We start from the raw sequence: 27,961 nt of genomic DNA on the forward strand, positions 1-27,961 counted from the left end.
CAAGTGGAAAAACAGGGAACGGGATTTGATGTGTGAGCTGGGTGGGGGCATTTGGGGGAGTGTGTGGCAGAAACTGTCCATATCTCTCCAGAAAAATGTCTTGGGGGACACCCTGCTTGTCCTTCCATCAGTTCATGATCTGAGCTGCCATTTCCAGCAGTGACTAAAACTCCTTCCCTGGAAACCCCCAAGAAGCCACAGACACCAGGTGACTTTTCAAAGGTCTGAGCTGCAAGCAAGATGTAGAAGCAGGTCCTCCTTTTAAAGCATTTCTTTGAGAAGCCAGCACATTTCCAAAAAACAAGATCCCAAGCTTCGAGCTGCAGCTTTCTGAGGAGTCACAGCCACCATGAGACTGGGGATAACTCAGTACCTCCTGACATGTTTATAATGGAGACTACAAATCACCAGGCAGGGCGGCGTGTTCATGAAACCATCCGCAGTGCTGGTGTCTGCTCCTGGGCTGCATTCCCCTCAGTACCAGCACAGGCCATGCCAATATAAATGCTTGGATAAAGTGGTAATTCAGCTCATCCTGAGATCTAGGACTGGTCAGATGTGTAGCTCCTGCAAAGCTCTTCCCTGTGATGGTTCTGAAAGGAGTCTCTGCAGACAGCTGGGGCTGGGTGAGATGGTTCCCACTCAAAGCAACCTATTCTGGGCATCTAAGTTCCATCTTTGATTCCCAAACTGGATGCTTGCAGTTTAGGTCAGTTTAAATCTCCAAAGGATCTCAGTAACACTTGGGCCTATGCTGGTTTCCCCGTTTTGCTAATGCGAATGTGGTCAAGTGACACCCTACCTCCCTGCCCCCAGCTGAGCTGAACATTTGCACTTCTACCTGTCCTAATTACGTGGTATTTAGGTGACAAATACTTCCTCACTGAAAATAGCTTTATTTTTGTCCCTGACCTCCCCACACATTCAGTTTGACTACAAGTTTGAAGGTGGGTTCTCAGTCTTTGCCTAATGTAGATCTAGTCAGGGTTAGAACAGTGGGGTGTATTTGGTGTTTGTACAGAGCTGCCCCATTGATCTTTCCTGGCATTCAACCAAAGGACAAACATATCCAGGTCTTTCTGTGCTCTACAGTGTCAGCAAGAATTTTCCTTCCCATTTGTTTGATTTCTCACCTCAAGCCCCCAAGAAAGTGGAACAGACCCTCTCCAAAGCACTCTGATTTCTTACTAGAGTGTGCTGGGCAACCTGAACCTGCTAGGGACAGATATGACAGATTGCAAAGGAATGTGACAGAAGTGGGTGAGCAAGATTCATTCCCGGCCAAGAAAAAAGCACATGGGTGCAATTCCCCAGGCTGACAAATTCAATCACTGCCTTCCTAGGCTGACCTGGGTGACCACCCTGTCCCTGATGGTCCTGTCTGTGGCATCAGCAACTGGGACATTGATGCCTGAGCAAGGAATCCACAGAAAAGAGCGCAGTATAGATCATTCTGTCTGATACTGTTTTTCCCATTTATCTTCCAAGCAAACCGTTCATTAAATTTTAATTTCCAGCTACTTAAAATTCCAAATTCCCCTAATCTGTCTGCAGCATGCAAAATACATTATGCCAATGAAGGGTGGTTTATGCAGAGATATGATGTGCACACTCAGATTTTGTAATCAAATCAATTTTAATCTTGGGTATTTAAATCAGTAGAATTTTTTTGTAACTATGAAGTGGATCCACTCAGTTCGCTGGCAGTAGCAGGACACACAACCTGCACCTTGGGTTGCAGATGCATTGGCCTTGTTTTGCAAAGCCAGGGCTCTTAGGATGGAATAAAAAAATTTCCTGATATCATACTCCAGTGATCTGCTTCCAACCAACCCCCGGCTCCAGCTACATCCAGGCTGCAATTTCTTGCAGCACGGATTCTTGGAAGTGGGGGACTGGGGGAACAGCTGCAGGGGATCAGTATAATAAAAATTGAGGGGAGGGCTCTGATTTTTTTCTATTCCCTTATTCCCCCAGGCTTCAGAGGCTGTCCATTGGGAATAGCTGCCTTTTTGTGGTGGGGGAAGAGAGATTTTATACATAGCCCCAGCCAATTTTGTTTAAAGAACTACTACCCTGATAGCCTGAACATGGGTCTGGCAGAGAGGGGGCCCAGCTGCTCACTTCTTGAATCTATAATCAGTTCCCACTGATGTTGCCTCAGTTTCTCCCTTGCAGCATGAGAGTAACCATAGTTCTCTCCACAAATTGTATTTATAAAGCACACACTATTTTTAGGGCAAAGAAGAAGCAAATAGGGAAGCAATTAAATTTGTCCTGGATACCAGTTATGTCTTGAATTCTCTGGCTTAGGAGCTTTCCAGGGGAATGTCTCCTCCAGCAGCAGATTTTTAAAGACAGGTTTTCGTAACCTGATTTTGTATATATGGACATGCAGGTTTCTTCAGCTTCCTGAAATCTGGAAACCTTTGAAGAATCAAACAAACAGGTGACATATTCTCCCCAGTTTTGTGAGTCTCAGATTGTGCTGGTTTCCTTCAAAAGCTGCTGTGTTTGGGTCATGAATGGATGGGAGCAACACCCTTGTGCTATAGATAGGTGTCCATCACACATACTGTTTTGAGAGGAGAGAAATCAAGAATGTTAGGAAACCAAGTATTATCCTGAGAAAGAACTGACCAAATCCCAGATGTTCTTCATTCCTGCAACCTCTCAAAGCCAAGTGCTTGCCAGCACCCAGACCAAGGAGTCAAGAAAGCAGTGAGAGCTCTGGTTTGGCTGGGCTGTGAAATGATGTTATCCTGCCACGCTCCCTGCTGGCATGTGATGAGATGGCCCATGCTTGGAAAAGCCCTGCACATCATGCTGAGAGAGGTGCAGGAGCATTACAGGCTGGGTTTTATCTTCATGAGGAATAATGTTTTTGCATAAAGGATGTAAAGTGAGCTTTGTGGCCTTGGAGACACAGGAATCAACCACGTGTGTGTGTGCCACACTACCTGGGTTTCCCCAGCCTCTCCTCTTTCGGAGTCTGCATGTTAAATGTGAAATGTCCCAGCTTTTGGAGCTTGTCAGTGCCATGGGGCCATGGTTGGTTTCCCACAGGATGACCCTCGCTGCCTGAACGTCATTGAGTTTGACCGCCTGCTGAGGGAATCCCAGCGAGAGGTGCTGCGGCTCCAGAGGCAGATCGCGCTCAAGAATTTCAAAGAGTGTCTGCGTTCCTCCAAAATGAGCTCAGGCAGTGCCATGCCCAGTGCTGCCACACATCCAGGACCAAGCAATTCCTGCCTCAAAGGTGCACCTCGACCAAAGGAGGCTTTGGGAGACCCAGCGCTCGCAGAGAGAACTCGCAGGGAGGTGAGACAAGTGGGTCAGCGATCGGAAAGTTTGCCTATTTAATTACTCAGTTAATTGCTGTTTTTAGGGAACTTCACTTGGAGAAGGTGAGGGCTGTGGTTCACATCCACTGCAAATAGGTGCAGTGCTGGTTTCCAAAGGGACACATTCCAGCACCAGGTCTCAGGGTAAGGAGGGATGTGGATGCTGCTGGCAGACCACACCAGGGCAGGGATGCTAAGCCATGCCAGGAGCTCAGTCCTGCTCATTTTCCCGAGCACAAGGCTCCCGTGCTGTGTTTTTCCACCCAGGAAAGCAAGTAATGTTTCTTCCTTATATAATCATGGAATGGTTTGGATTGGAGGGATCTTAAAAGTGCATCTCTTTCTACCCCCTGCCACAGGCAGGGACACTTTCCACTATCCCAGGCTGCTCCAAGCCCTGTCCAACCTGGCTGTAGATGCTTTCTGGGATGGGGCAACCAAGGCTTCTCTTAGCAACCTGTGTCAAGGCCTCCCAACCCTACGAGGTGGGAATTTCTTCCCAGTATCTCTGCCTTCTGGCAGTGGGAGCCATTCCCTGAGTCCCATCTCTCCATCCCTTGTCCCCAGTCCCTCTCCAGCTCTCCTGGAGTCCCTTCAGGCCCTGGAAGCGGCTCTGAGCTCTCCCTGGAGCCTTCTCCAAGTGAACACCGCCAGCTCTCCCGGCCTGGCTCCAGAGCAGAGGGGCTCCAGCCCTGGAGCAGCTCCGGGGGTGTCCCCGCAGCCAAGGCCGCGCTCGGCCCGGCGGGCCGGGCCCCTCCGCCCGCAGTGGTTCAGCCCGGCCGATCCGGGGCCGCCTCAGGGCGCCGCCCCCGCCGCGGCCGCGCAGCCGCCAGGTAAGGCCGGGCCGGGCCCCAGCGGGGCTGCGCTGGGCCGGGGGCGCCGCGGGGGTCGGCCGGGGCCGCTCCGCCGCCAGGTAAGGCCGGGCCGCGCCGGGCGGCTCCGGGGCCCCGCCGGGCGGCTCCGGGGCCCCGCCGGGCGGCTCCGGGGCCCCGCCGGGCGGCTCCGGGGCCCCGCCGGGACCCGCTCCGGGGCCCTCCGCGGCGCCGGGGTCAGGGCTGTCCGAGCCGCGGGATGCTGAGGGTGTGGCTCAAGGGGCTCCGCTGGTTTCTTCCCGTGTTTTCTGTGGGATACAACCCCACATCCCCCGGTGGGAGATTGGGCTGCGTATCTTCCCCCCCATCTTCCCGCCAGGTGCTCTCGTTTATTGCCCCCCGGCTCTTACAGCAGATGCATTGAATATTCATTCCTTGTCCGTTTTTTCCAGGTCACTCCTGGGTTTATAAACCCCTCTCCTGTGGGAATCCAGAGCTTCCCTCTGGCTGCCCTGGCAGGCCTGGGACCCTGGCAGGGGTCAGGAACCCCCCTGGACAGAGCCCCCAGAGACACTGGCTGTGATCTCTGTCCATGGAAAAGAGTTTTCAATCTTACAGGATGAATTACAAGCTCTGAGTGTTTGATATCAGTAATAATTAAGTGTGGCACGGGTGCAAAAGTAAAATTTTAGGATTCTAGATTAGGAGTTCAAAGGGGACATGATGGAGAAAATTGGGTGTGTTTTGTCCTTTTTCTCCTTCTTCATGCCCTCCATGTCTCACTGTGGTGTTGGCATTTTTCTGTTGGTCCAGGCTGGGGACACACTGTCCAACGTAGGTGACAGATATTGGCACGTTATTGTAAATCCAGCCCAGGGAATTTCTGGTATTTAATGTTTGTAACATCCCACTGAGGGCAGAGCCCCACACACTGCCCTGCAGGACAGAGCTGCAGCAGGGCAGCAGAACATGTTAGAGATAAATAGAATAAACAACCTTGAAACCAGCACAGATGAATTATGACTTCTTCTTTGGCAGCGGGGCTGACAGAGACTTTCTACAACCTCAGAATCATCAATACCTCAGATTCCGACACTCTCCTTCAGCCGTTTTTATGTTCTTTCTTTCTTTCTTTCTTTCTTTCTTTCTTTCTTTCTTTCTTTCTTTCTTTCTGTCTTTCTTTCTGTCTGTCTTTCTTTCTGTCTTTCTTTCTGTCTTTCTTTCTGTTTTTCTTTCTTTCCAGCCTCTCCCATTATTCAGTGTTCATTATATTTGTCTCCCTCCTTTGTGTGTTTTCTCTCTCAATTTTGTGCTGGGGAAGCAGCATGCAGCAGCATCCCAGACGCTTGTGGCGTTGATTTATATGACAGCATAATGAAGTTTTATCTCCCTTTCCCAGAAGATTTCTTTACATTTTTGTCTAAGCACTCTTTATTAAACCATCCTTAGTCTCTGTAATCACTCAGTGTCACGGGGCCCTCATCACTGTCTCTGTTGCATCAGTACTTGCAGAGCACAGTTCCTGCTCCCTCTTATTCAGCCCTTTCAGTTTTACTGAATATTTAGCCAAGAGAAAACCCTCCCCTCGCCCCGTGGTGAGTCAGTGTCTGCAAACACCTGTTAAAGGACAGCAGCTGGATGTCTTCTGAGTGCCCTACCAGGTTGTTACTGGGCCTCCCTCACCCACTCACTTGCTGACATCTTAAAAAAAAACCCTTTATGCATCCATGAATATGTTTCCCCTTGCCATAGCACAAGTTTGTTTGGGTTTTTTAACGTATTTGTGTTCTATGTAATTTTTATCAGTTTGCCCAGAAATAGCGTCAAATGTACTGGTCTGTCTTACTACAGATGTGTACTGGAATATGCTTAAAACTCTGGAATACTCTTGAAGCATGGCATTTACCATCTTCCAGGTATTTTTTGTTAAGGCAGTGTTGGAGAAGCGACTTGCTGCACGGATTAGAGAATCACAGAATCACAGAATGACGAGGTTGGAAGAGACCTCTAAAATCATCAAGTCTGACCTATGCCCTAACACCACAACTAGACCATAGCACCAAGTGCCAAGTCCAGTCTTTTTTTAAACATATCCAGAGATGGTGATTCCACCACCTCCCTGGGAAGACAATTCCAGTATTTTATTATTCTTTCAGTAATTTTTTTTTTTTCCTTATATCCAACCTAAACCGTCCCTGACGTAGCTTGAGACTGTGTCCTCTTGTTCTGCCAGTTGCTGCCTGGTGTATTGATTCAGTTCCTCTGAACTGAGGGATTCAGTTCATGCCAAAGGGGGTTTTAAACCCTGAGGTGAATACTACATAATCTTGGTGTCTTGTTACTTTTTATTTTCTTAGCTTCCACAGTTCAGTTTCAGAGATGTTCTCAGCCTTGTTCTTCATAGTCTGAGATTTCAGCCCCCATTTCCCCCCCCCCAAACTGTGCTGTGATGAAGAGGGATGCACAGATGTTTTTTTTCCCTCTGCCCTGCCCTCAGGGGGGACCTTGTGGCTCTGCACAGCTCCTGACAGGAGGGGACAGCCGGGGGGTTGGGCTCTGCTCCAGGGAACAGGGACAGGAGGAGAGGGAATGGACTCAGGCTGGGCCAGGGCAGGCTCAGGGTGGACATCAGGAGGAATTTCTGCCTAGAAAGGGTGATCAGGACTTGGCAGGCCTGCTTGGAGAGGTTTGGAGTCCCCATCCTCAGAGAAGTCCAAGGAAACGTTGGAGGTGGCACTGAGTGCTCTGGGCTGGGGACAAGGTGGGGATTGGGCACGGCTTGGACTGGATGGGCCTGGAAGTCTTTTACAAACCTCAGTGATTCTGGGATTCTCTGAAATACCAGTTTGATACTTAGCATGAGAAAGGTGAGTGAAAATCAAAAAAGTCTCAGAAACATTTCCACAGGGCTATTCCACAGTTAAATATGGGTTTCACAGTAGACCTGAAAGCTTCCAAGCACTGTGGCCCTTGAGGTGCCATGGGTTGGGTGGAGGATCCCAGGGTTTCCACATGCTGGTTGATGCTCAGACTGTTGGACTCTGCAGTGAACCTTATTCCATGAATGGTAGGGAACAAGGTTCATGTGGAAGGTGATTTCAGATTTTGTATTTTTATTCTTTTTTTTAGCAAAAAATGAGAACTCCTTGGTAGCCTGAGCTTGAGTGTGAGCTCTTGGAGCTCTCAGGCTTTCAGCATAAGAGCCATGAATATAGATGTAGATAAAACCTGTGTTTTTCAAGCCAAAAATAGATGAAAAATCACATCGTAGGTAAAGTCCTTAGGCACTGCCCTAATGGCTGGCTGTACAGGGAGCTCAGAGCTCATCCCATGGATCCCTCAGCACTGAAGGTGTTCAGAGGGAAATGAGGAATCCCATGTCTAAGGAGAGGTCAGCTGAAGGCTAAGGCTGAGATGGATTCATAAAGTCCTGCTGTTTCCTCACAGTACAGGTTTGCTTTGATAATCATAAAGATCTTTCCCTAAAATCTGTTTATAAAAAATAACTTCACAGTTAATGTTTTAAACCTTATCAAGACCTGTTTTCTTCTGTGTGTCTCAGTTCTTGCCCTGCAGTCAGGGCTATTCTGGGCAGATAATGCAAGGCAAGTATTAGCTGAGAGCAAATATTCAGAGGATTCATGTGTTTGTCTGTGACCCAAATGAAAAGGCATTCTGTTAGAAACTTGTGTACAAATATGTATAGAAAGTGTCTCCTTTCATCTGGTTTGGTGATGCACAAAAGCCATGGCACTGCTGCCATTTAGCCCTTCCCAGCTACCAGCAGAGGGGGATGCTGCATTTGTTGGTAGTGTTTGTTCTTCCCTGCCCTTAGATTCTGACATCTTCACTTATTTCTGCCCTTTGTGGGCTGTGTTCCCCCTTCTCTCTGTGTCGCTTTGGGGAAGGCTGTGAAAGGTGTTGCTGCTGCCTCTCATTGGATCATTAGGTGAGGCACAAATGGGAGCTTGGATCTGAGAACTTCCAGGAGCCCACTGTTCCTCAGAGATGCTTCAGTCAAGCTGGGCTGGTTGGCACTGGGCTCCAGGATTCCCAGCACAGAGATCCCTGGCGAGGTGTCCAGCTTTCTCCATGTCAAGTGGTGCAGCTCAGAGATCAGGAGTTCCCTGTGGAGCACTGCTGTCCTGGGTGGTGCCACCAGGAAAATCCCTCTTCCCTTAGTGTGCTCTACAGTCTCAGGATGTCCCTGAGCTCCCTGGCATCTCTTCTGCTTTCAGGTGGAACCAGCTGTGCAACCACTGGGACCTGCCTCTGAAGGACATGAAAATTTTCCTCCCAAAAATGCAGTAACAAACCAGGAGAGCAGCAAACAGATACAGCAGCTGGTGAGTTGTGAACCTGGTTTGGGGGAAGCAGTGTGCTACTTTCTTATTTTTGTTGGGGGTTTCATATGTGCAGTCCAGGTAGAGATTTTGGGGACTGAAATCTTTTTAGGTGCAGCTGCCCTGCAAAAGTGGACAGCTTGAGGAATTGGTAGAACAACACAGGCATTCTGCATGTAGATTGTTGCTGGGTGGCAGGTCCAGGTGCTGGGCTGGCAGGGGAATATGTCACACTCAGATGAGATGGAAACTTGTAGATTCTGTGCTGTGTTTGGTTTAGACTTATTTGAACTGAGGACAGATGTGAATGAGGAATGTGTCCCTTGTGAATTATTCCAGCAATTAAGACAGTGCACAGGGAGGTTTAGCAGCTCCTGTTGATCTGAGTGGTAGTGAGTAGTTGCAGATCAAGAGGATGTCTGTGCTCTGTTAGGTATCACTGGAATTCAAATAGGAGCTAAAATAGCACAGCTGGTGTTTAAAGATGAAAATTTTATACAGAACATCTGTTGTTTTGCCCCTACACTTTGTCCTCTCTACTGTTCTGTATAAATAGGAACAGTCCATGCATGTGGAAGCAGAATTATTTCTGGATGGAAGGCTCAGGGAAGAGAAGAATAGTTTTGTGGGTTTTTTTTATTTTCCTAACTTTCAGAAAAATCTCCTTTGGTTTCTACATTGTTTAACTTTGTCCCAAAGAGATTTTGATAAGAAAATAAAAATAACTAATGCAGCTCTAGGTCTGAGAGGCTGGGCTTGAATTTCATATACACTGTAAGAGTGTAGATCAGGGCTTTCTGATCTACTTCTGCTTGTTTTATGCAGGAAGTTGAACTCAAGAAGAAGCGCAAAAAATGTGAAAACCTTGAGCATGAAGTGAGAAAAAAGCATAAAAGATGTAAAGAACTAGTAAGTGTTCTTGTTGCCTACTTTACGAGCATAATGGGAGGAGCTAAGTTATTGTGTGCCTCTCTTGGATTCCCTTCAGTTCATCTTAATAAGGAATCACCAGTGTTTCTGTTCGTTTGAACATTTTTTGGAGCTCCAGCCCTTAAGGCTGGAATTGTTAATTTAGTCTCCTGTGGGCTGAATACGGCTACACAAATCAGTGGATGAAATTCTGTGGCCTTTGCTAATTTGGGGAGATACATAACCATTTTTACAGGTACTCCAGACAGGTATTGAAATGGTAATAACATCATCTCACTGTCTTTTCTTGTGCTTTTTGTTGACTGAAATCCTATTTAATTCCAGGGAACTTTTGCAGCTCATAGCAGAACATCTGGATTTCTCCCTTCTGTTTCTGCTTTGCTTTGCTCAAGAGATCAAAGGCTGGTTTGGGTTGGAAGAGACTTTAAAGGTCATCCAGGTCCAATCCCATAGTCGGGTCCTGGGTTCTGTTTGGGCAGTGCTGCTCACTGTTGCTTCCCAGACCTCGAGCAGCATCCCACCAGCATCCTGCACCATCACAAAAAACTGCTCTGCAGGATAATCTGGGGGAGTTATTCAGAGGGCCTTGGTGTAATTCCTGCTCTTTCTGGACAGGAGATCCAGCTGCAGGAGGTGCAGAGTGAAAATGCACGACTGGCTGAAGAGAACTTGCAGCTGAATGAGAAGGCTGGGTGGGCAGGACAGGTAAAAGCAGTGCCTTTGTCAGGTTGGCAGTGTTGGCTTCTGCAAAACTCTGCTGAGAAGAACATGCTGTTCTTAAGTTTCCAGCGCAGTAATGGTCGTGTGCTGATCTGGGCTTCTGTTCCCAGTTTCTTCTCTGGACAAATCTAATGCACTAAAGTTAGAAAGTAATTTGTCAGTCCCATGTGTCAATTTGCCACCATGCATAAGGCTTCCTACTTATTTAATAACTGTTGTAAGTGGAAATGTTTGTCTTTCCTTGCATTGCTGGTAGTTGTCATAGTGCACCCTGGAACCAAAAGTTCCTCGTGGTAAGTGAAGGAGTCAAAGATTATTTTAGCAAGCTACTGAATTTTCTGTCCTGTTCTGTGTTTAATCCTAAAATATGGGATTAAAATTGCTTATAGACCTTGTGCTTGTTTTATTATCTCTCCATTATGTAGCTTGTTCCTATCCCAGTCTCTTCCTCCTTGCAAAAGGGGAGGGGAGATGAATCTAGGGAGAGAAGCAGTGTGCAAATAAATTCTTACACATTGAAGCCTGATACAAAAATGCTCATATGTTTTTTTAAGTGAAAACCTGAGGCAGAGGAGGTGCCTGATTTTGGTATCACTGCCTGCAGAAAGGACAGAAATAAACTGGTCTGTGTTGTTTTTACAAGAAACACCTATGGCTGCTTGTCCTCACTGAAAATCCTTTCTCTCCAGGTTGAATCTGAGAATGCTGACCTGAAACTGCAGGTTGTTTTAGTGACTAAGGAACGGGATTCAGTAATTCAGACAAATCAAGGACTCCAAACCAAGCTGGAGAATCTAGAGCAGGTGCTGAAGGTCAGTAGGATCCACATGGCTGGAAGGACTGTCCAAACACCTACTGATTCCTTTGAATGGCACAGGTTGTCTGTTTGTCTTTTCTGACCATTTTTTTGTCTCTGTGATTCCACTGGGAATTCTGCTTCTGCAGGATCCTGGAACATGGCTTTCCAAAGTGGACAGAGGTACTTTGGAAAGGCTGCTTCAGGGATTTGAGTGGGAGATAAGGTGGCCATCTCCAATTTGAGGGTTTTCTCTGACAATGTTGCTCTGCCTCATGATGGTAATTCCTCACTTTGTGCAATGATGACATGAAATACAGGCCCTGGTTTGGCTTTGTGACCACTGGTAGAACACAGGGCAAGGTTTCAGTGGTGTCACCACTCAGCTATGTGTGCCTTCTCCTGCAGCACATGAGAAATTTGGCTGAGCGGAGGCAGCAGCTGGAAGTGGAGCACAAGGAAGCACTGCTTGTCCTGCAGGAGAAGCAGGAGGAGGTCCGGCAGTTGCAGCAGGTATGTGCTGTGTGACAGGGACATTTTCCCCTCTGAATGGACTCCTGCACCTTGTTTTCTTTGGAGGTGTGCATGGGGGAGGTAGGTGTGAGTTTACAGGCTAAGAGTGTCTGAGTCCAGGTGAGCTCTGGTACCTGAGTAAAGTGAAGGGCTTTGCCTGTGCATGTCAGTTCTGACCTCTCCCTGCTCTATGTCCAGAGCCCAGAGATGTTTCCAGACTGTAGAGTGATTTAAATCATAAAATCATGGAATCATTAAGTTTAGAAAAGCCCTCCAAGATTGAGTACATCTGTTCCCCCAGCACTGGAAGGCAACTACTGACCCATGTCCACAAGAGCCACATCTACACAGCTGTTAAACTGCTCCAGGGATGGCGACTTCACCAGTGCGCTGAGCAGTCTGTGCCAAGGACTGTGAAGAAGTTTTCTCAGTATTCAACCTGACCCTGCCCTGGCACAGCTTGATGCCATTTCCCTTTGTCCTCTCCCTTCCTCCCTGGGAGCAGAGCCCAGCTGCACCCCCCCAGCTGTCCCCTCCTGTCAGGAGTTGTGCAGAGCCAGAATATCTCCCCTGAGCCTCCTTTTGTCCAGACTTAGCCCCTTTCCAGCTGCCTCAGCTGTTCCTCACCAGATTCATGCTCCAGTCTACAATGGACTACTCAAGTAGGATGACAATAGAAGTGAGCTCAGGTTGGCTGCTTTCTGATTTCCTCCCTTATTTTTTCTTAGGCACAGGCAGAGGCAAGAAGGGAACATGAGGGAGCAGTACAGCTTCTAGAGGTAAGACAGAAAGAAATGAGCCACTGGATTAATGGCTCCAGATTTGGTACCTTTTATTTATAATATCAGTTTGAATGCCTGGGGTTTTGTTGGTTCTTCTGCAAAATGCTGTAGTGCCTTGACTGGATGCAACATGTTGCTGCAGTGAAAGTAATATTTGGGTCAAATTTCAGGGAATTATATCCTAACCTGCTCAGTCATTAGATAGGTTACTACATTCAGATCGTGCCCAAAATCTCTTTTGGGGCTGCATTTAGTAACCAAACTCAGATCTGCCTGTTCCATTTTCCAGCATCATGTGAAAGGAGAATACTTGTGTCTGTGGGATTTAAAATTTTTCTTGTGTATGTGTGCTCTATTTGTTTTATTAAGGAAAAATAAGAAAAGTTTATTAGATAAAAGCAGGAAAACCTGAGCATAAGGAGTAGTGAAGCTTGAGGTAGCTCCCTTGTTCCATTTGCTCTGACTTGCACAGAGGGAATGTGCTTTGGCTGGTGGCTGACAGTGTACAGGTGCAGCCTGGCAGATGTGCTAAGCACTGCTTTGGGGTTGATTTCTGTCTGTCAGGGTGACTTTGGAAAAAAACGTTGGATTCCTGGAGCTGCAAAGGCGCAGTGCCAAACCCTGGAACTTGATGTGACAATTTAATGACTGCCAGAGGGTTGGGTTGGGTGTGGTGGCACGGAGAGCATCTTCTGCTCTCTCAGAGGTTTTCTGAGCACTGAAACATCTGAGAGGAGCAGGTTGTCTTGCTGTACCCTCAGACAGTAGGATCTCTTGGGGCTGTGCTCCTGTCTCCAGTGGTGGTGACAAGCAGTCAGGGCTGTCAGAGTGAGCTCCCTGTGCCCACTACTGTGCAGCTCTGTGGTTTTTGGGAGCCCAGAACTGTTAGTGCAGGTGGGAAGTGCCCTTGATGGAGATTGCTCCATGACTGCAAAATAGCACCACCTTTGGATGGGGCCTAGCCAGTAGATCCCAAGAGTGCTGGGCTCCTGCTGAACAGGATTGAAATGTTGCAGGTTGGATGAGTGTTAGGGGATGTGACATTATATCTTGTGCTTTTGCCACACCCTTTTGGGGACCTCTGCATTTGGCTGCAGAGATAGAATCAGCTGATACAGGTGCTGCTCTACATGACCTCATGTTTAGCTGGGTTCTGAGCAGCCTTTTGGGGAATGGAGGATTGCTGTGGTTCTGTGTCAGGGTCATTGGAGCAACTTGGTCTAGTGAAAAATGTCCTTGCCCATAGAATAAAATGAGCTTTAAGGTCACTTCCAGGCTAAACCATTGTGGGATTTGATGATTCTATGATGTTTGTCAAACATTTTCTGAACTAACTCAGTGAAAGGTTGGAGAAGCTACTTAAGTTTAAACCAGACATCTCCCTGTGCAAAGGAAGAAAGAGATAGTCCTCTTATTCTGTGTTTGAAGGTAATGTTCTACTGCAAGGGCCTTACTAGTTAAATATTCTTGCTTTCATGTTACTGGCACAGAGATCACAGAATCATCAAATGGTTTGGGTTGGAAGGGACCTTGAAGTTCATCCAGTTCTACCTCCTGCTGTAGGCAGGGACCTTCCACTAAACCAAGCTTCTCAGAGCCCAATTCAACCTGTCCCTGAATTTTATAAAGTAGGACAAAGAAAGAGAAACTGTCATTAAAAGCCAGTTTAATGCAGAGCAACAGTCATTTAAATCACCTAACTAAAATCATTCCAGAACATCAGTGTATGTCATGATTAGGGGTTTGAGATGCCTTTGCTATGTATTGTTATTTTCACATATGCATGAATTGCTTTTTTATGTGATATACATAAGGAATGAGTGTAGTCCATTTTCCTGCTTGAAGGGTTCTGTCCCATGATTGTCTTAAGTGGAGTCTCTCTCCCTGGAGATGGCCAGAACTGGACAGAGCTCTCAGCAGCCAACCCTGCTCTGAGCTGAGGGCTTGGATCAGGTGATCCCAGTGCTCCAGGTGATCTCCTTCAGCTTTAGGTGTTCTGTAGTTCTGAGAGATAAGGCAGTGACAGGGGTGAGGAGAGTATGCAGTGGGGTATGTGCAGAAATGCCATGGAGAGAAGCATGCTCTCAGCTTAGGAAGAAAAGCTTGAGGGTTATGGTCATGGGAATGAGGGAGTTCAGTGATTCCAAAGTACATAAGACAAGATTTCAACTGCCTTTGGCAATGAATAGATACAAAAGGAGACAGCCTCCTTCCAGGAATCCAGTTTTGTTGGGAAATGAGGGGACCAGAGCTCAACTTTGCTTGCTTTCCCTGACCTAGGAGCAGGATGCAGGACTGAGCAGGCTGTCAGCTGCTTAAGATCCTATCACAGCCAGGCTCTGAGCTGTGCTTTGATTCCCAGAACTCCGTGATCTCAGACCTGGGGAAAGGTCTGGGCACAAAATGTCCATTACATTCGTTTTTGAGTGGGTGCAATGTGCTGGGAAAAGGGGGCTTGAAATTTAGCAGCCACTCCAAGTATATTGTCATTTATCTCAAAGCACACTGGGATTTGGAGGCCCTCAAAAAGTCCCTGGTTATCTTATTCATGCATGTGGTGTGTAGGATTTAGCTTTTGTTTGGCAAGCAGATGCTTCTGGGAATGAGGTGGGAATCTCAGTATGGACCGAGGCAGGCACTGTAATTTGGTGAGAAAACAATTTCATTCAGACTGAGGGTTGGATTGTCTTTGGCAGAGTGTTGTAATGTAACTGCTGATGTGGTTTGATATCTCTTTTTGCTTTTCTTCTTGCTCCCAGAGTACTTTGGATTGCATGCAGGTACTGCTCTAATGCTGTCAAACAGGACATTTTTCCCTCTGCTCTGACTTTGACAGTTGCTTGATATCCTTGTTTTAACTATACTCTGGAAAAGATTGCAAGAGTGTTACTGCTAAGAAACAAGTGTAATTAAAGGAGCTCCCACTGTGACTTTGATGGAGTAGCTGTGTTTCTCTTTAAGTGCCTTGCTTTCTTGACCAGTTAGAATTAGGAGCTTGCTTTTTTTGGCACTTCCAGATTTTTAGAATTGTCCAACCGTGCTCCTTCTCCACTTCTAAGTGTCTTTGCAGTCCAAGAATGAAGTGTTTCCTTCCAACCCCAAAAGCAGTGGTGACAACATTGCAAATGAGTGTCGTGGAGAAGAAGACTGGTCCCGCTGGCTTTGTAATTGGGTGGAAGATGGGAAGCAGAGATTGTGGATAATAGTTTTCCCAGAAGAGGTGGTAACTAACGAAGTTCCAGCTTAGGAGCTGTGCTGGCTGGCCTGTTCACAGGAGGTTTGGAAAGAAGGCTGGTTTAGAAGTGCTAGGGTTTGTAGCTGACAGAAAACTTCTTTAAAACCTTCCAGTGTGGCAGAGATCTCAGGAGGAATGGGGAGATAAGGTGACATTGGCTGTGCAAAGGCACATGGAGGAGAGAGAACAGAGACTAAACATGCCTGGTGGTAGGCTCAGAATTCCCTGCTGGCATAGGAGGTACAGGGTTGGAGGTAGGGGATTTAAAAAAAAAAAGTCAGCCACAATTTGGTCAAAAAAGCAGTAAAGTGGTGGTAACTCTCAGGAAAGGACTTTATTGGGGTGTGCTCCCATCCTGTAGAAGTTCCACCCGCCCTGATGTGGAGTTATGGATGTTCCTTTAATTCCTTTGGCATCAGCCCTGCTTTTAGCAAGAGCTTGGACTACACACCTGTAGAATTCCCTTCCAGCAAAATGGGGATTCTCTGATCTGAAAAGTATATAGCAGAAGATACGGACAAGGGGTGCAAGGGCCATCTGAAAGGAGAACATGAGGTCTAGAAGTGGAACAGACCAGCCATGAATGAGAGTGTTTTAGAGGATGGAGCTGAGGTGGTGGTGGTAGGGTGTGGAGAATCAGTTCCTGAGTTGGTGATTAAACTGACCCCACCAAGCTCTGCTCCTGCTCTTGCAGCCTCTTCTGGAAGTCCAGTCCCTGTTGTGGGAGGCTCCTCTTTCTGCCTATTTTGGGTTGGGCACAGACACAGAATTCTCTGTGTCTGGAGCTTGATTCCTGCTGGTTCCCTGGAACCTCCAAGGCCACGTCCTTGGGCCTCATCTTCCTTATCCTCCTGCCTCCCAGCACTGCCCTGGAAACCCTGCTGCTTCCCAGCTGCCTGTGGTCCCCTGCAAAGTAGCTGCTAGAAGTACACCTTGTGTATGATGTGGCAGTAGTACTTAAGGCATGTTTGTATGTTGTTTGGAGTAACAGATTGAAAAGACACCTGACTAACTGTCTTAGAATTAAACTGTGAATTATCTGAGTTATTAGCTTGGCTGCCAGTGTAAATGGATTTAAACTGTGGTTTATGAATTTACAGGACAAGGTACTATTATGATGGTATTAAACACAATATCCAGATGCATCTGCTGGCTCATGTCTCCAGAGAAGACAGGAAATCCCCCTCTGGTCCTGCAGTCATTCTGTACCTGTCTGTTGTTGTAGGCTGTTGTAGGCTGCAACTGTTGGTACTGTTGAGGGTTTCTTTTCTCTGTTGTGATATAATGTTGTAGGGGAGAAGCCTTTATGTGAAAAATCCAAACTGTAAGTAAATTCAAACACTCATATTGGCAGAGGAATCCTGTGCACCATTACTTAGGAAACAAGGAGTTGACTCTGAGCAAGTGGATAACACAGACACTTCTGGAAGTTAGTCCTGGCATCGGAATTCAGTTCAGAGATAGTTCTTGCCAAACTTGAGAGACTTCACCAGGCGTTTCTTAGAGCATGAGAGCACCTTTGAACTTGTGGAGGGAACAAGTAATAAACTGAAACACCTAAAACAGATATGTCAGTCAAATAGAAATGCATGACCCTCCTAAGTTCTTAGGGAGCAGCTACAAAGGTTTTGTATTACTCTGAGACCACAGAGAGAGCTTTTACCAGGTCAGAAATGTTATTTTTAGAGCTGCTTATAATCTCAGGCTTTCTGTCTCACGTAATATTTGAAGGCATCATTTGTTTTTTGAGTTGGAAGGAGAAAAAACACTTCAAATACATTTGGTAGAATGGAAAATTTTGAAGAGTGCAGTGCAGTCATCTGTTTTGGTGCCTCTTACCTACAAGAAACAGTAAGAGGAGGGAAAGGAGCAGTTGCAGTCACCTGGGAATTGATCTGCCTACAACCTGGGGGAATGTGGAGATGTGTAACAACAGCCAGGAATCAGCAATGTTTTGTAAGGGGAAGTTCTAGAGATAGTAAAATGAGAATATGGGAAGATACAAATGTATCCTTCCCTCTCTAGAGTGTTTCCCAAGGCTTCTTGGCACCTCATCTTGCTGAGGTGTAGCTTTCTTGTCTCCAGCATGCATTTGCCTGGAGTAAATCACCCCCATAGGACCAGGGAGACAGGTGTGTGGGCTTCCCACATCAAGGGAGAGTTCTGCAACATAGGCCCATGTGGTCTCTGCCCTTCCTAGTGCCAAGAGGGACAGTTGGCAGTCCTGCCTGGAATGGTGGGGAGGTCAAATGAAGGTTTTTGGAGCTTGCTGGGGCCTCTGGAGTGGTGGACAACATTGGGAGAGCAGTTCCTTTTGAAGCCATTTGATTTCAATGCTCCAAACACCATGCAAAGCCTTTTGAATCTTTTTAAGGCTTATTTATCATTGACCTATCTCAGAGAGGATATTGAAGTTCAAACCCAGAATTTTAGGGATAAGTCCTTATGGAATTTGTAGTCAGCTTCCTCAGAGATGATGATGAGCCTCAGCTTTTCTAAGATAAGTAGAGGTGTGAGGCTGCCAGTTGCCAATGACTGTTGCTAGACAGGGCATTTAAAAGCATCTTTTAGCTCCTTGGAGTCTGTGAAAAGATGCAGCAAAAGCAAATCCTGTTTTGAGCCTCAGTGTTTCATCAGGGGTTTGTTCCTAACCTTGTTCTCTCCTGGCAGGCCCGGGTGAAGGATCTGGAAGATCAGTGTCGCAGTCAAACAGAGCAATTCAGCCTTCTGTCACAGGAACTCCAACAATTCCGGCTTCAAACAGGAAAAATCGACCTTCTCACCTCCACTCTGGTGACTTCAGAGCTGCCCCTTGCTCTGTGCAGCTCCACCCCGCAGGCCTGTTGGGAGAAGGGTAATTGCTGGATGTGCCTGAGAGGGCTTTGACAAATGGGTTGATATTTATGTCAATGAAAAGGGCTAAAGTGTGGGAATCCAGGGCATCCCTCTGGCTGCCCTGGAAGGTCTGGGACCCTGGCAGGGGGTCAGGAACCCTCATGTACAGTACCCCCAGAGACACTGTCTGTGATCTCTGTCCATGGAAAAAAGTTTTCAATCTTACAAGATGAATTACAAGCTCTGAGTGTTTGATATAAGTAATAATTAAGTGTGGCACGGGTGCAAAAGTAAAATTTTAGGATTCTAGATTAGGGGGTCCAAAGGGGACAAGATGGAGGAAATTGGGTGTGTCTTGTCCTTTTTCTCCTTCTTCATGTCTTCCATGTTTCACTATAGTGTTGGCATTTTTCTATTAGTTTAAGCTAGAGACACACTGTTCAACATAAGTGATAAATATTAGCACATTATTATAAATATAGCACACATAGTTTTTAGTATATAATGTTTGTAACATCCCACTGAGGGCAGAGCCCCACACGCTGCCCTGCAGGACAGAGCTGTGGCAGGGCAGCAGAACATGTTACAAATTAGCAAGAATAAACAACCTTAAAAACCAACACAAACACATTATGACTTCTTCTTTAACAGCAAGACTGACAAAGACTTTCTACAATCTCAGAATCATCTCAATACCACAGATTCCAACACTGAAGGAGTTAATGCAAATGTTTAGTGTAATTTTGGCATCTCTATCCCTCTTGTAAATACTTTTGATTCATTTTGTAAAGAGAAGTTGGCATTTCTGTGGCCAGGGAGCGCTCAGGTGTCCAGTGAGGCAGGTTTGTAGAGACTTGGGCTGCTCCCTGGGATGCTTGTTGCTGATCCTTATCCTGCCTGTGGCTGTAACTAATGGACAGCTGATTTTATTGCAGAGTCTGCTGTTCCTGGGTTACTCCCCCATCAGAGCACAAAGAAGGTTCACAATGAAGGGAGTGACGAGCTGGAACTGTTGCAGCGGGGGCTGGACACAACTGTGGGCTCCCCAGCTGCTCCCAGCAGTGCTCAGAAACAATCCAAGAAAGGGGAATCTCAGTCCAGCTCTTCAAAATCTGAATCCATGCAGAACAGCCCCAAATCCTGCCCAACTCCAGAGGTCAGTATGGGAGTCCCCTCTGCTACTTGTGCTTTCCAGCCAGAAAGGAATAAATGCATTGCTGAGAGCACTAGTAAAGTTGCATTCATTCCCTTCTGACTGCCTGAAGAAAATGGAATAAATGAGAAAAACCATAGGGGAATACTGAAATTACTTCAGATGCCATGTCTTTAATGCTCATTTGAATATTTTGCTGTGTATGAAGGAAACAACTGGGTAGATAATGCCTGGGAGCTTGGAAGAGTGGGATGGGATGTGTGAGATAGCTCTTTCTAAGCTTCCTTGTGGCATCTCAGCTGCCACTAAGACACAGAAAGGCTACAAACGGGAATTTTTAGTGTGGGGAGAAACTGTGTCCAGACTATCTTTTGCCTTGAGCTATGAATGAGGAACTCAAACTTCTTGTGTGGTGTTTTTAGTTACTAAGATATTACTTGGTAAAAAAACCACAAAAACATGAGAATATGCCAAGTTTGTGCTAAGAGGGATGAAGCTAACAGGCTTTGCATGTTTGTGTCACCAAGATCTCATCGATGGTTGTTGCTTCTTCTCCCCAGGAGCCCTTTTATGGTGGTGTGGGATTCACTTGAGCAGGGGCTGATGCAGTTTAGAGCAGAGCAGTGCTGTGAGCAGGGCAGGGTGTGGTAGCCTGAGAGGCACCTTTTGCTCTTTTGGGTTTTCCTGAGCACTAAAGCCACTGAAGTGCTGAGGTGCCTAGGTCAGGACAGCTTCAGTGCCAGGCAGAGCCTCCCACTGTATAAGAGCTCAGGGAAGTGCCATGTTCAGAGGCAAAGTGAAAGTCACACCTGGGGAACAACAGGTATGGAACTGTTAGCAATTCTATAGCAGGAAAAATGCCTACTTTTTAGTTCAAGAAAAAGCTTGGAAGCCATCCTGCCTCCTTGGAGAGATATGTGCCTGCAGAGATCAGTGTGGGACTCTTGGGAAAGAACCAGTGCATGGAGTGTTTGGCTTTCACAGCACATAACTGCGGGACATTCCAAGCTAAGCCCCTTCATTTGGGTGTTTCAGATTTTTGTTCTCCAAGGACATGGGGTAGGATTGCATTACAAGGAGTACCTTGAAAAGAGGCTCTGAACTCTTCCCAAGATTGGCTCTTCATGTATTAAAAAAAATACTTTGTATTCTGGTGCCTGCAATGGGTCTTCATCAAAAATGCATTTGTCTTGAGGTCTGTTTTAAAAAGGCAGTTTGAATTGGTTCATTGGCACAAGTTCAGACAAGCCCCAGGGAGTGCATTGCTTCAAGAATAGTTGCATTACACAACCCATTGCCACTGGATGTAAAATCCCAATATTTCATCAGGATCATAACAGCTGAGAGAAATTTCTCAAAGGTGCTTTGCTAGTAGGCACCATATGCCCTGAACGTGCAGCCTTCAGCTTAGGAAGTGCAGAAGGAGCTGCTGGCTAGAAAGGGAAAGGTTGTAATAGGAATGGGGGCTTCCCGCCCTGACTTTCATTCAGCATGTGTTGTTAGCAGAGCCAGCTAAAACCAAAAGTTCCAATCAAAGCTCTGCCTAACGTACATAGACATCCTACAGAAAATTTACAGGTGTTGGAGAGGACAGAAACAGTTAAAGACCCAACTTCCAACAGAGCTCCTTTGTTCAGGTTGACATTTGTGTTGCATACAGGCACCATACAGCTACCATTTAGGGGTAGCAAGAAATCAACATACTGAGTTATGGATTGTGGGGTGGAAGAGGTTTCCAGAGCCTCTGGTCAAGTCTCCTGCTCCAGGGAGACTGTCACTAGTTCTAGACCAGTGTGGCCATGGCTTTGCTGAGCTCAGGCCACAAGTTCTCCCAAGAATGGAGATCCCCCAGCTCCAGGAACTGTTTCCAAGGCTGTATCACCCACTTGGGCAAGGAGTTTTTGCTGATGTCTGACTGGGAGCCCTGAAGTTCCAACTTGGGGCTGTTGCCTCTTACTACTACTTCCTCACCTACAAAGTCATTCTTAGAGATGGCTCTTAGAGGATATGTTCACTATGTACAAACACACTGAGTGTTTGTTTACTCAGATCCTTATCTTTAATTAGGTGGACACTGCAAGTGAAATGGAAGAACTGGATGCTGACAGCATCTCCCTCATGCCAGAGCCAGGCAGCCAAGGCCCTGCAAAGCTCCAGGTGTTCTTAGCTCGATACAGGTACTGTGTGCTCATTGCTTGTGCTCTTGTGAAGTTACACGTTACCTACTGTGAAGTTCTGAAGTTCCCTACTTCACAATATTCTCTAGGATTCACCACTGTTAGGAGTGGATAATAATGGGGGTAGACCTTTTATCTTATTTCTCAATGGGATTTTCACACTGGGAAAGCTGGGAGTGTCTATCCTGAAAAGAGAAAGCTCTGGGGAGACCTTAGAGCTCTTTCCAGTGCCTAAAGGGGCTCCAGGGGAGCTGGAGAGAGACTGGGGACAAATAACCTGAGTGACAGGACAAGGGAATGGCTTCCCACTGCCAGAGGGCAGGGATGGATGGGATACTGGGAAGGAATTGTTCCCTGTGAGGGTTGTGAGGTCCTGGCACAGGATGCCCAGAGCAGCTGTGGCTGCCCCTGGATCCCTGGCAGTGCCCAAGGCCAGGCTGGACAGGGTTTGGAGCAGCCTGGGACAGTGGGAGGTGTCCCTGCCATGGCAGGGGGTGAAATGAGGTGAGCTTTAGGGTGCCTTCCAACTCAAACCATTCCATGATTGAATGATTTGAGACCTGTTACTTCCTGCACAATCCAGGCTTAGCTCAACAAAATCACATTAAGCTCAGTAGCTGTTCAGTGAACAGCACTGCGTGAAACTTTAAATATTGGTATCTGTTGAAAATTAGTTCGACCCGACATGTACATTGAATTGTCTGTTTTTTTCAGAATAGTGGAAGTTTTCTCCAAGAAATCTTATTCCAACAATTAAGAAAATTTCAGCTTAGAATTCCTGAATTTTTTGGCCAAAATACTTCTGGCTGTAATTTCTAAGGGACAAAAAAAACCCCAAAAAACCAACCAAACAAAAAAAACCAAAACCAAAACAAAAACACAGAATAAACCCAGATGTTTTTGATAACTGTTGCCATCCACTGAGCCATCATAGTCAAGCCCAAGTTGCTAGAGTTCAGTGTATTACCTATTGTCTTGGTTCGACAAGACAGGAGTCTGTGAAAGAGGGCAAAGCCTCCTGTGCAATAGAGAGCGGCAAACCCCCCTCCCTCTGAATTACCAGGATCTTTAAATTAAAAGGCTCTCAGGCAAAGATATGGGAGTGGGAGTAACAATTCTTTACTAGGAGAAAACTAGACAACAATTTAAAAAAGGCAAATGCAATCGGTACAAACAAAACCAGTGAAAGAAAAAAAAGTCCAGAACCTGAGGGATGCCAGTATCAGTTCTGCTGGGACAATTGCTTCCCTTGCAATAGTTGATGAGTTGCAGCTGAAGTGGTGATCTTTAGAAGGGTATAGTTTTCCTCTGAAGATCTGGTGGCAGTGGGGCCGGTCTTCCTCTGCGCCGGGGTTGCCTCTGAGCTCCGCCGCCGTCGGCTCAGCGCGCGCCGGCTGCTTCGCTGTGAGTGCCGCCGAAGAGAGAGAGAGAGAGCTGCGAGCTGCTTCTCCGGGAATCCCGCGAAGAGAAGAGAGAGAGAGAGCTGCTTCTCTCGGAATCCCGCGAAGAGAGGAGAGAGAGAGAGCTGCTTCTCTCGGAATCCCGCGAAGAGAGGGAGAGAGCTGCTTCTCTCCCCAAAAAGCTACCCCTTTAAACAACAATAGAGTGCTTGGCTTCCCCCCTCTGGGTGGGACCCCTCACGGTGTTACATTTACCAGCCCTTCATTGAATCAGTCAATGGTGTATAAACAAACCATTGCCTCTACAGGGCAAACCATTGTCTCTGAGAGAGATAACAAAAACCTGTCCAACCGGTTTTGCCTTCAACAGATGGCAAATGGAATACAAGCTTATCTTACAACCCAGGACATTATCCACCCCTTATTCTATTTCCATCTGCACACCATGAAATCTTACACCCAGTTCTCTCTTAAGACCAAGTTTCCCTGTGGTACACAGCGGGTCTCCCCATCTTCCTGCATTACCCACCAAGTGTAACCAGGTCCTTGAGCAAAGACAATCCCACGAATGGGTTGGTCTTTGCCTGAGGTGGGATTAATCCAAACAGTTTTCCCTAAAATACCTTTCATATGTACTACAGGGACCTTATCTCCATCTACTGCGTGTAAGGGTTCTGACTGAGCAGGGCCAGCTCGATTGACAGACCCCTGGGTGTTGACCATCCAGGTTGCTTTTGCCAGGTTAATTTCCCAGTTTCTAAATGTTCCCCCACCGAGTGCCTTCAGGGTAGTCTTAAGGAGTCCGTTGCACCGTTCAACTTTGCCGGCAGCTGGAGCATGATAGGGAATATGATATATCCATTCGATACCATGTTCTCTGGCCCAGGTGTTGATAAGGCTGTTCTTGAAATGGGTGCCGTTGTCAGACTCAATTCTCTCAGGGGTGCCGTGTCTCCACAGGACTTGCTTTTCCAAGCCTAAGATGGTGTTCCGGGCAGTGGCATGAGGTACAGGGAAAGTCTCCAGCCATCCAGCGGTGGCTTCCACCATGGTCAACACGTAGCGCTTGCCTTGGCGTGTCTGGGGCAGTGTGATGTAGTCAATCTGCCAGGCCTCCCCATACTTGTACTTGGACCACCGCCCACCATACCATAGGGGCTTCACTCTCTTGGCCTGTTTGATGGCAGCACACGTCTCACAGTCATGGATAACCTGGGAAACACTGTCCATGGTTAGATCCACCCCTCGGTCTCGTGCCCACTTGTAGGTGGCATCTCTGCCCTGATGACCTGAGGCATCATGAGCCCATCGAGCCAGGAACAACTCCCCCTTATGGTGCCAATCTAAGTCTATCTTTGACACCTCTATTTTTGCTGCCTGATCTACCTGCTCGTTGTTTCGGTGCTCCTCATTAGCCCGACTTTTGGGGACATGGGCATCTACATGACGGACTTTCACCGTCAGCTTTTCCACCCGAGAGGCAATGTCTTTCCATATATCAGCAGCCCAGATTGGCTTTCCTCTACGTTGCCAGTTGGCCTTCCTCCACCTTCCCAGCCAGCCCCACAGAGCATTGGCTACCATCCATGAATCAGTATAAAGGTAGAGCTTTGGCCACTTCTCCCTTTCAGCAATGTCCAGAGCCAGCTGAACGGCCTTGAGTTCGGCGAGTTGGCTTGATCCACCTTCTCCTTCGGTAGCTTGTGCAACTTGGCGTGTGGGGCTCCATACGGCTGCTTTCCACTTCCGGTTCATCCCTACGATGCGACAGGAACCGTCAGTGAAAAGAGCGTAGCAGGTCTCCTCTGCTGGTAGTTGGTTGTATGGTGGAGCTTCTTCAGCCCTTGCCACTTGTACCTGCTCCTCATCATCAGTGAGACCAAAGTTTTCACCTTCTGGCCAGTTCGTAATTATCTCCAAAATCCCAGGGCGATTCAGGTTTCCAATACGGGCGCGTTGAGTGATGAGGGCAATCCATTTGCTCCATGTGGCGTCAGTGGCATGGTGGGTAGTAGGAACCTTTCCTTTAAACATCCACCCCAGCACCGGTAGTCGGGGTGCCAGGAGGAGTTGTGTTTCTGTGCCAATTACCTCCGAGGCGGCTTGAACTCCTTCAAAGGCAGCCAAGATTTCCTTCTCTGTGGGAGTGTAGTTGGCTTCAGACCCTCTGTAACTTCGGCTCCAGAATCCCAGTGGTCGGCCTCGAGTCTCCCCAGGCACTTTCTGCCAAAGGCTCCAAGACAACCCATGGTTCCCGGCTGCAGAGTAGAGCACATTCTTGACCTCTGGTCCCGTTCTGACTGGGCCAAGGGCTACAGCATGAGCAATCTCCTGCTTGATCTGGGTGAAGGCTTGTTGCTGCTCAGGGCCCCAGTGGAAATCATTCTTCTTTCGGGTAACCAGATAAAGAGGGCTCACAATCTGGCTATACTCAGGAATGTGCATTCTCCAGAAACCTATGGCACCCAGGAAAGCTTGTGTTTCCTTTTTGCTGGTTGGTGGGGACATAGCTGTGATCTTGTTGATGACCTCAGTGGGAATCTGGCGCCGTCCATCTTGCCATTTCACTCCCAGGAACTGGATCTCTCGGGCAGGTCCCTTGACTTTGCTCTTCTTGATGGCAAAGCCAGCTTCTAGTAGTATCTGGATGATCCTCTCACCTTTCTCAAACACTTCTGCCGCTGTGCTCCCCCACACAATGATGTCATCAATGTATTGCAGGTGTTCTGGAGCCTCACCCTTTTCTAGTGCAGCCTGGATCAGTCCATGGCAGATGGTGGGGCTGTGTTTCCACCCCTGGGGCAGTCGGTTCCAGGTGTACTGCACGCCCCTCCAGGTGAAAGCGAACTGAGGCCTGCATTCTGCTGCCAGAGGAATGGAGAAAAACGCATTAGCAATATCAATGGTGGCATACCACTTTGCTGCCTTGGACTCCAGCTCGTACTGGAGTTCCAGCATGTCCGGCACAGCAGCGCTCAGCGGTGGAGTCACTTCATTTAAGCCACGATAGTCCACAGTCAATCTCCATTCTTTGTCAGATTTGCGCACAGGCCAGATGGGGCTGTTGAAGGGTGAGTGGGTTTTGCTGACCACCCCTTGGCTCTCCAGCTCCCGAATCATTTTGTGGATGGGGATCACGGCATCTCGATCCGTCCGATACTGCCGGCGGTGCACTGTCGAGGTCGCAATTGGCACGCGTTGTTCTTCCACCCTTAGGAGTCCTACTGCAGAGGGGTTTTCTGACAGTCCAGGCAAGGTGTTCAATTGCTTAATGTCTTCTGCCTCTACAGCGGCTATTCCAAAAGCCCACCTGAGTCCCTTTGGGTCTTTGTAATATCCGTTCCGGAGGAAGTCTATGCCTAGGATACACGGAGCATCTGGGCCAGTCACTATAGGGTGTTTCTTCCACTCCTTCCCAGTCAGGCTCACCTCAGCTTCCACCAGAGTCAATTGTTGTGATCCCCCTGTCACACCAGCAATGGAAACAGGCTCTGCCCCCACATGTCCCGATGGTATCAGAGTACACTGTGCACCAGTATCAACTAAAGCATCATATTTTTGTGGCTCTGATGTGCCAGGCCATCGGATCTACACTGTCCAGAAGATCCGGTTTTCCCGTGCCTCTCCCTGGCTAGAGACAGGGCCCCTCTAACACTGGTTATCATTCCTTCCCTGGGCATACATACTAGAGGTCCCTTCAAGGGGGTCTGACAGATCGTACCCACAAGCTTGGTCACGGGAGGTTGAGGCTACCTTCACTTTGGTGGAACTCCCCCGGTTAGAGTTTCCCTCCTTGAGTTGACGGACCCGTGCTGCCAGGACAGAAGTGGGTTTCCCATCCCACCTCCCCATGTCTTCCCCATGGTCACGCAGGAAGAACCACAGATTAGCCCTTGGGGTGTACCCTCTCTCTCTAGCTGGGGATTGTTGGGTGCTGATTCTGGGGCCTGTGACTCTCACGGGTGCTGTATTAAGCTTCCTTATCTCCTCCCTCATCTCCTCTTTAAACTCCTTAATCACAGCTGAGATATGAGCCTGCATTGGGCCATTAATCATACTCTCATAATTCCTAAGTTTGTTGGCAACAGAACCTATTGTCTCCCGGTGGGTGTCAGCATTGATTGTTGCAATGAAGGTGGCGTATTGAGATGGCCCAAGATTTGCCAGACTCCACAGCATTTGTCCCGTACACCTGACCTTGTCAGGGTCATCATTGTGTCGTCCATCCCTCCCAAAGAGTACCTCCAATACTGCCACTTCCCTCAGCTGTTGGATCCCTTCCTCGAGGGTCTTCCAGCGCATTCTATGATGGTGCTCTTGCATTCTCTCTCTGTGGACAAACCTCTCCCTGACACTCATTAAGAGCCGCTCCCAGAGAGAAAGGGACCCTGGTTCCCTTACAAAAACCTGATTTATACCCGAGTCCTGGGTCAAGGGTCCCAAGTTCCTTGCCTCACCACCGTCCAGCTGTACGCCTGTACCCATAAGATCCCAAACCCGGAGTAGCCAGGTAGCATAAGCCTCACGCCCTCGTCGCACAATGTCTTTATGCAGATTGCGAAGACTTTCGTACGTCAGGGACTCGGTGATGATAGCAATCTCTGGCTCCCCTGTGGGCTGTGAGGTTCCTCCATTCCTGTCCCTATCTGCAGGGTGCTCTGCTTTCACCTTAGACTTCCTTGTTTCTACCGGGGCCACTGCTGCTGACCGTGACTGCCCTTGTGGTTCAGCTGGAACCTGGACAGTTGTAACATCTGTGGGTTCCACAGCTGTACTATTAGACTGTCCCTCCTCAAGGCAAAGGGCCGGTTTCTCACTAGCTGGGGAAATGCACTCCTTCAGCATCTCTCGTATCTCCTTAACCAGAACCCTCACCCAATCTGGGTGGTTCATTTCTGAGGTGGGCTGTGGGGCAGGGTCA

At 47.7% G+C, this 27,961-nt stretch overlaps 1 protein-coding gene across 15 annotated transcripts in view; it reads left to right on the forward strand.

Moving 5' to 3' along the window:
- The window catches only part of TSPOAP1 (TSPO associated protein 1), a 75,358-nt gene that overhangs the window by 16,708 nt on the left and 30,689 nt on the right, over positions 1-27,961 (forward strand). For 13 of the 15 annotated variants that reach the window (XR_014949595.1, XM_085557652.1, XM_085557644.1 and 10 more), the window contains 10 exons: positions 3,067-3,321; positions 8,395-8,502; positions 9,325-9,408; positions 10,045-10,134; positions 10,839-10,961; positions 11,354-11,458; positions 12,187-12,237; positions 18,146-18,329; positions 19,246-19,466; positions 21,531-21,640. Coding sequence is in view for 14 of the 15 variants with exons in the window: in XM_085557652.1 (XP_085413778.1) it covers positions 3,067-3,321; positions 8,395-8,502; positions 9,325-9,408; positions 10,045-10,134; positions 10,839-10,961; positions 11,354-11,458; positions 12,187-12,237; positions 18,146-18,329; positions 19,246-19,466; positions 21,531-21,640 (1,331 nt within the window). In the remaining variant the exon portion in view is untranslated. Of the gene's footprint in view, positions 1-3,066; positions 3,322-4,090; positions 4,258-8,394; positions 8,503-9,324; positions 9,409-10,044; positions 10,135-10,838; positions 10,962-11,353; positions 11,459-12,186; positions 12,238-18,145; positions 18,330-19,245; positions 19,467-21,530; positions 21,641-27,961 lie in introns of those variants that run through there. The other 2 variants (XM_085557655.1, XM_085557647.1) reach the window with 2 other exon arrangements.

This window comes from Lonchura striata, chromosome 19 (genome assembly GCF_050655825.1).
Source record: "Lonchura striata isolate lonStrDom1 chromosome 19, ASM5065582v1, whole genome shotgun sequence".
Classification (NCBI taxonomy): Eukaryota; Metazoa; Chordata; class Aves; order Passeriformes; family Estrildidae; genus Lonchura; species Lonchura striata.